The 8,440-nt window shown below is 39.8% G+C and overlaps 1 protein-coding gene across 1 annotated transcript; it reads right to left on the bottom strand.

The window, feature by feature from the left end:
• Positions 1–1,007: 1,007 nt before the first annotated feature.
• On the bottom strand, positions 1,008–7,381 carry LOC109451370 (tripartite motif-containing protein 43). The gene is made up of 5 exons (XM_019739557.2): positions 7,334–7,381; positions 4,678–4,908; positions 4,174–4,196; positions 2,543–2,640; positions 1,008–1,498 (listed from the first exon to the last, which is right to left on the bottom strand). The coding sequence occupies exons 1-5, from the start codon at positions 7,379–7,381 to the stop codon at positions 1,008–1,010; spliced, it is 891 nt and encodes a 296-aa protein (XP_019595116.2).
• Positions 7,382–8,440: the final 1,059 nt, after the last annotated feature.

Genomic DNA, 8,440 nt, shown 5'->3' with positions numbered 1-8,440 from the left:
ACATTGTTGATGCTTTCCTTTACTGCTCAGAGGCTTTTTAGTTTGATACAGTCCCATTTATTTTGCTTTGTTGCCTTTGCTTTTGGTGTCAGATCAAAAATCATCAAGACCGAGATCAAGGAGCTTACCGCCTATGTTTTCTTCTAGTTTCATGTTGCAAGTCTTATGTTCAAGTCTTTAATCATTCTGTTAATTTTTGTTCAGGGAAAGAGTGATTCACTTTCATGTATTTTTACATGTGCCTGTCCAGTTTTTCTAATACCATTTATTGAAGAGATTGTCCTTTCCCCTATTGTAAATCTGTCATTAATTAATTGATCATATAAACATGGGTTTATATCTGGGCTCTCTACTCTCTTCCATTGATATATGTGTCTGCTTTTATGCCAGTACCATACTGGTTTGATTGCAATAGCTTTGTAATATAGTTTGAAATTAGGGTGCTTGATGCCTCCAGCTTTGTTCTTTGTTCTCAAGATTAGTTTGACTATTCATGGTACTTTGTGATTCCATACAAATTTTTTTTGATGGCATTCAGGACATCAAGGGTAATACAATGAGAGCTCTGATAGCCATTCCAGAAAAAGAGTTCCAAAATTGCTTTTAAGGGTGAACTAGGCACTGAAGTCGGTGCATAGCTTCCCAAGGGGAGTATTTCGAAGATGACCATAGTGATATTCAGCAATGAGGTATGTAGCACTTTGTCTAGGATGAGTTCGCGAACTTAATTGTGAGACCCATATTCTTTTACCCCAAGCTTCCTTAGAAACCAAGGGATAAGTCATGATATACATTAAAGATTACACAGTATTCTCAGTGAGATTATTTTTATTTAAAGAAAAATGAAACAAATTTGTACACTATAAGAGTATCAAGCCTTTAAAAAATAGACAATCTGTTTCATGAAGGAAGATGAAGTTAAAACAGTCAAGGAGGCACTGAGTTAGTTACCTTGGGTATTGGTATCTCTAACACCTGTGATGGTCAGGTTTCTGACCTGTCCCTTGCTATGGGTGTTCGGAGTAAAGAAAAGGTCTGAGAGGAGAAGAGAAGGAGCATGAGAGGAAACTACAAATGAGGGAACTATCGGCCACATTAACAAAGCTCACGACACCACATTCATAATCCAGAAACACCCCCACGCAGCCTACAGGCCGTTCTACATACTGAGGTAACAGTGGGGAGGAGGAGGTAAAGAGACTGCATCGATCGTCCCCTTTGACACACAAAAGTAGAAACATTCCCCCTGCTTTAAGTGTCATGTCATCCCTCCCTGCCCAAGAATCATTACAAAATCCAATGACCCAGTTACAACAGCTCGCCACATCCACTTCCCAGTAATGTTGGCCAGAAAGGAATGGCTGGTCTCCCCAGGCAAGAAAACATCTTCTTGTGATCTTAACCATATCAGGAGGGTCAGGACTAACGAGCCAACTCCTCAGGCCTTTAAACAGGGGGATGTGATCAGTGACTCTTTCATGATCCAAAGAAATATGCACTGCAGGAGGAAAGAAAAAGTCACATTAACAAATAGTGATGCAAATTACTGATAAGCATGGGCTTCCATAGTGTCTAGTTTTGCTAGCCCAAAAATGGAAACATGAGCTAGGTGACCTCTAGAGGGATCTCTAAAAAGACCTCCAGAACACTACACCTGTACGAGGTCTACTGGTCTCTTTCAAAACAAGCTAATCTTTAACAAGCCAAAATGGAAGAATTCATGAGTTTTCTTGAAATATACTAAGAGGGACATTGCTAAGCTCTGTGTGTTATTTTCTCAACCACATTTGAAATTGGGAGGTCATTAATTCACAGTCAGGCACAAAAGTAGCCTGCCCATCTCCTTAGAAAGTAAAATAATAATAATTATTGTTATTATTCTAAAAGAGTGATCACTTTGCCTCAGATAAGCATATTTCAATGAACAGTGCAAAAGCAAAATTAACTGAAAGAAAAATATATGGTTTTCTTCAGAAGTGGTTTGTATCTTTGTGAGAATTTTCTGCTAACATTGTTTATAGAGAACAACAGGCATAAAATCGGGAAAAATAAGTCATCATCAGCTTACCTTATCGATGTTGTCTATAGACATTAATTTTACATTTTTAACACGATTGTACAGAGTAGTTTTGTATTATGTGAATAAAGTATGTTCTGTGTAAGGTGCATTTATCAAAAATTTCTAAAACAGAAGTTCAAGCTTTCTAAGCATCTCAAATACACATACCTAGACCTTGCAACATGCTGAACACTCGTGCAGGACACATGTATTATGTGAACAGTTAACACTATACCTCAGCATGCTGCAGGCCATCAAATATCTTTTTACTTCCAGATAGCTTACCACATTCATTTGTACTTGGCTTCTCTCCCGATGAAGAGAAGTTGGTGGGTTTTTTCAACACATATCATTTTCCATAAAGGAAATTTGGTTATAAATATTCTCAGAAAGAAACCATTGATGGAGCAATGGGGAGAGATTGCCCATAGGACACTACCAGAGGAGAATGTACAGCTGTACCACCAAAGTGCTGTCCGTTACCTAGGAATCGGCGCAGCCTGTTTATCAGTCCAGTGATAGGCCATGAACTGAGCTGTGGGTGCACGGGTTGTGGCATGTGCAGCTGCACTGACTCACTTCTGCAAAAAAGAACACTTAGTTACTCTTTCTGAGCCCACAGTGTTTACCACAATGATTACAATCTATGTTTTAAAGAAGAGGCTTCATGAAAACCTCATAATTAGGATCAGGGGTTATGGATGTAATTCTGCAAACTGGAGAATGCATCAAATGTCAATTTGTGTTATGAAAAGCAAATTAGACCTAATGCCACCTCCTAACACTTCAATCTTAGCAGACAATTTAAATCAATCATGATTGTTCCTCTCAGCCAATCACAGGGCTGTTGCCACGCAGCAGCCTATCCATCTGTCTCCTCTTACCTGCCCCTAAAGAAAGGAGAGTCTGTGAGACGGATCCTTTCATGGACTTTGCTTCACCTTTGTGCTTACACCTTATGTCTCCCTGTTTGGCCCCAAAGGATGGCTGGTTAGTCAATGACGGGAAAGATTCCCCACAGAGGGGGAGGGGGAATGACCTAAACCAGACAAAGCCACGTGTGGACCATCTGGGGAACTCGCAGGGTCCATAGAGGTGGACACAGCCCCCCATCTTCCCCCAGCTAAGGAGAGCGTCTGCCTCTGTGGCTGCATTCCTTCCTACAACCTGCAGCAGAAGTGACTCAATGATGTACTCTCCATCTATTCATATGCATAAAGGTTTTTGTCCCTTGGGGAGATACATACATCCTGAGACTTACAGTTCCACTGCCTGCAGGCAAGGGTGATTGGTTTGAATCAGTTTCCTAGTATAATGTGTGAGATTCACAGATTTTGAGATTAACAAACTTTATGTCCTCACCTAACTAATAAAAGCTATGCGTTGGCCCGATTTGGGGCTCAGTCCTTTGAGGCTCGAGTCCCTTGGCTCCGCTTGCACTCTATTCTTGGGTACTGCATTCCTTAACCCTGCGCCGCCCTCCTCGTTCCCCACAACTCTTATTGCATTGGACGCGACACAGGACTATGCAAAATGGCCTGAAATTGAGGACATTCAAGACGGGCAGTTTGATTTTTCACCCACGCTAGTCACTGAAATGCTCAGTGTCTAAATAATCACAGCTAGGGGGTGACAAGCTTCGTTTAGGCAGGGATTCTGCTTCCTGGGACCCAGCTTCACTCAGGCACCATAGACTTTCCATTTGAAATTACAGCCACCCAAACCTGGAAGCCCCAAACCCCTGATGACTCTCCCTTATGCCTCTTCTCTCCCCGCTCCCACTTTATGCTCCTCTGAAATACTGATTTATCCCACATAATCCTGTCATGACCTCAGGCCATATGCTCAATGTGTTTTTACACTTATAGAAATTAAATTCAGAAATGGTAGATGTCTTCATGCCAGTTTTGCACAGATCCCTGCAAATAACACCCCTGCCTGATTTCCACCGTAGACAAACTAACATAACCTTTCAAAAACCTTTTGAGAAATCCACAAGTAAATATGCGTATTATGAAAGAAGTTGTTACCATAATACATTATGCTCCTATTTCAGTATCAATAGTTTGACTACTGTTACAATTCTCAAACCTTTCATATAGGAGCAAACATACCTTTTCAACAGGTTTTCAAAATGCTGTAAAGAGAAAAACAGAAAAGATAAAGGTTTAGTATATATCACCAGGTTCATAGCACACAGTCATTTCTTATTCCCAAGAGGGGGCTGGGGCACTAAAATTTCAGCAAAGTGTACCACATACATGGAAACAGAAAGAGAAAATCAATTGAATGGATTCCCAGATTTCTTATGATGCCAGGTCCAGATACGATCCATCTATCTTCAATTTTCTGTTGTGGTAGTTCAGTAATTGAATGTGTAATATATTAGGAGAATTTTAGAAGGAATTATTCTCTAGGATTATGTTTTTCACCTACGTTTTCACAAACCTTTGCTATGTTGTGTATGGCAAGAATGATCTTGGCCATCAGCATTACCCCGACAGGTAAAACCCCGCTCAAAGTTCCAGAAAGCATCATCCTACACACATGTTGGAAGGGAGGGAGAATATGGACATATCCAAGCAGCACCGTGAGTGACTCCACCCCTCAGCCCTCACCTGAAGCAGCTCTCTGTCTGGCTTACGGCACATTTCCATGAGTTCCTCATATACTCCTCTTAGGTGTGCTCCCTTTAGACACATACTGTCTGTACTTTCCTTCAGTTGTTGAAAAATCTCTTTGCTTTCATTTTCTATTTTCTCTAAATAACGTTTCTCTTCCGTGTGGAGCAGTAGATTCACCTTTCGATATTCAGCACGAATCATCCTCTTCCGTAGAGTCACATTCTCCTGAAGTGACAATACATTGCTTAGATCATACATTAAGCTGATTTTATCCATGTCTTGTCTATTATCGGTCATCTGACACTTAGCAATTTGGCAAATTCGTTGACAACGGCAATTTAGGAACATCTTTCTATTTTCTGTGTGTTTCCTACTCATGTTTATTTCATTGCACCAGAAGTCAAAAGCTTGACTCTATTTCCCCTCAAATATCCATATGTTAAAACAGCTACTTTGTGACTTAATAATTGTCTTCCATATAATATTCTAAAAACACTTATTACCAGATCCATGTAGCCTCTTAGTCTCAGATACTTCACACTCTTTGCTTTCAAGAAATAATACAAAATAGTCCTTCAGGAAATAAGATAAGACCTTTCTAAAATGTTTACTTCCAGGTCTACAAATTGCACGCAAACCGCAACCTTGTGTGTATGAGTGCAGCTTTGCTCTTTCTGTCCAAGGCTATCCACCCCACTGCTTAGCAGACTTCCACACTCTCCTCAGAAATGTTGGTCAACAGACAACCACAGGCCATTATTCCCTCCTTCTCCACCTCCCAGTGTTAATTCCCTCCTCACTTTCTGTCTTTTCTTTCCTCTCAACTTTTAAGATGATTTACTAACATTGGTTCAAAGCAAAATAGTCCTCCTTGACCCAAGGCCTTCCTTTGGCTTTTGTGCTGTATTTTACCTCCAACAAAGCAAATTTCTGGATCACAAGTGTATATTCACTGCATTCATTTATGAAACTCTCAATCCTTCATCAAATCAAAGAAATTTATTTCATTCCCAAAGCTTTAATGAAACCACACACTTCATCTCAACAAGAACCTCCTTTGCTGAATTCATATATTTTTTTGTATACCTGTTACTAAGAAGTTCTTCATATTTCACCAATCCTTTCTTATATAAAAGTCACATACCCTGGGTTTCCAATTAATTCCTATCTCTTGGTTTCCCTCTATCAACTCACTTCTACCAGCTCCTCTTTTCCATCTGGACTCATTGATGCAGGGATTCCTCAAGCTATCTTTCCATGTGAAAACTTTATTTTTTTCTTTTTCTTTTTTTCTCATGTGCTTCCATCTATCCCAATGCCTAGAATATGCTGCCAATCATGCAATGTCCCTGCTCAGGCCAAATCATCCACAAAAGTTGCAATCTCATTCATCCAATTGCCTGTTGCATGTTTCTGCTAAGATATCTCACCAGAACTTAAACTGCAACATTTCTCAAACTAAATTTATCTTAACCGAAACCAGCTTTACCTCTTCCCTTTTCTATCCTCAGTAATTTTCCAATAACACAGCAGAACCGGTTTAATTCTTTTTGAAATTTACCCTTTTAACACTTCACAAATCTCATTTTCTGACATTTCTCTTACCATAAAGACTATTCCCTAAATCCCTTTACTTCCCAGTTTCTGTGGTCAATGTATTCCTGATCTTCCCTTTAAAGCCCTCAGCTGTCTCCTACTTACTTACTTGAGTTTTTTTTTTTTTTTTTTTTTTTTAAGATTTTATTGGGGAAGGGGAATAGGACTTTATTGGGGAACACTGTGTATTTCCAGGACTTTTTATTGGGGGAACAGTGGTGTGTTTTTCCAAGGACTCATCAGCTCCATCCAAGTCAATCTAGCTATGGAGGGTGCAGCTCAGCTCCAGGTCCAGTCGCAGTTGTTAGTTGCAGGGGGCACAGCCCACCATCCCTTATGGGAGTCGAACTGGCAACCTTGTGGTTGAGAGCACGCGCTCCAACCAACTGAGCCATCTGGCCACCCAGGAGCTCAATGGTAGCTCATGGACTTCTTTCTAGTTGCGGAGGGCACAGCTGTTGGCCCAGGTGAGACTCGAACCAGCAGCCCTGTTACCCAGAGCTCGCACTCTAACCAACTGAGCCACCCGCCCACCCCTTGAGTTTTGTTTTGAAGTCTTCCAAACAATATTCTCTCTAAATAGCAATCTGAATGAACTTTCCAAAAAAGTATTGTGATCATATTTTTTCTTTGTTTAAAGTCCTTCAGAAGCTTTCATTTGTAGTTAATAGAGTTAAATTTGTTAGTATATATTAGATGAACCTTCAGCAATGACACCTAATCATGTCCGTGTCTTATTTAATCTTCACTTGGATTCTTCTCTTTATTACAACAGTCATATTAAACACTAGTGTTCCCAATAAGCTTTTGGTTCATCTTATATGCAGTTCCAGCCACCTAGCATTCTTACTTCAACTGCAATTCTCATAAATAAGTCACTCTCAACTTGCAGGTCTGACTTCAAATATATTTACTCTCCCTCAATCTCCTGTATATCAGGGTCTTCACAATGGAAAACACAAGGCAAGTGTGGTGTGGGAAATAATTTTAGTTTGAGAGGTGTTGAGTTTAGTTATCTCTTCCTAAAAAGCTATTTCTCCAAATAGACACATACCTTGATTTCTGACATCATGCCAGTGGCTGCCCAAATTTCATCTTCCATGGTGAGTCTTTTCTTTAACTTTCCTGCTGTAGACTTTTTCTCAAAAGTACTTATCACAGTGCATCAACTATACATTTTGTATTTTGACTTGTTGGCTGTCAGTCCACCCCACTACTTCATAAGCTCCTTGAGTGCAAAGAAATCTGTTCCTTTTGTCTATTTCTATATTGGCTTAGAACAGAACTAAGACACAGTAGGCACTCCATATTTCAAAGAAAAAATTTGGAAGTTATACCTTTAACTTACAAATGTGTATCCTGATATCCTTATATCTTTAAGGATATCACCTCTAAATAATCAAGATAGGTTTCTTATATCCCCTTGTCATTCACACAGCCCTGTTTTGATTCCTCATTGGTACTGAGAAGTGTCTGTAATATTCTTTGTTCCTACATTTCCACCAGGAAGTCTTTACTTCACCAATATGGGTGTACTTTCGTTCACCTCTCCTGTTAGTGGTGTTGAATTCATGTTTTTGAATCAATATGCGATAGATCCAATTCCTCAGCCATGCGTGTGGGTCTCATTGGAACTGACCTCCATCACATTTCCAGCTATGTGTCTCAGCACTGCCTCTTATGATACATGTGTTAACAATATAAACTTTGTAGAATCCCCACTTCCTCATGCTTCCTGTTTCTAGTCTTCATCTCTCAGTTACCACCTGGTATCCCCATGAATTTCCAATTTCAAATTGTCCTTTACCATCATCATAATCAGAGAATATCTTCCTGAACATGCCTGGATTTCTTTACTTTGGAGAACCCTGTGTTTATCTCATCCATTAATTATAGTACCCCATGCTGATAGTAATTTTTCTATACTCATTGCTGTGTTATGGTGTTACCCAGGAAATAAAATATTTTAGCTATATACTTTGATTTTAGTTAGATATCCTGACAAAGGGACATACTTCTCTGTCTATGATTAGAGGAAACCATTTTGCTATTCATCAGCCACTCTTAGTGTATAGTTATTGTATGCACCGAACTGGTGCTGAAGGAAATAGAATCTCTTGCTTACCTCCCACGTTTCCATTTTGCTGGTCTCTCTGTTAAG

The sequence above is a fragment of the Rhinolophus sinicus genome, linkage group LG06 (assembly GCF_036562045.2).
Source record: "Rhinolophus sinicus isolate RSC01 linkage group LG06, ASM3656204v1, whole genome shotgun sequence".
Classification (NCBI taxonomy): domain Eukaryota; kingdom Metazoa; phylum Chordata; class Mammalia; order Chiroptera; family Rhinolophidae; genus Rhinolophus; species Rhinolophus sinicus.
Note: the sequence above shows the minus strand (reverse complement) of the source record. Positions and strands in the feature narration are given on the sequence as shown.

Excerpts from the sequence above, each read along its gene's own strand:
- LOC109451370 (XM_019739557.2), bottom strand. The coding sequence starts at position 7,381 with ATGGAAGATGAAATTTGGGCAGCCACTGGCATGATGTCAGAAATCAAG. Across the intron at positions 4,197-4,677 it reads CAGACAGAGAGCTGCTTCAG|CATTTTGAAAACCTGTTGAA; the intron begins GTGAGGGCTGAG and ends TTCTCTTTACAG. Across the intron at positions 1,499-2,542 it reads CAGGCTGCGCCGATTCCTAG|TGCATATTTCTTTGGATCAT; the intron begins GTAACGGACAGC and ends TTCCTCCTGCAG.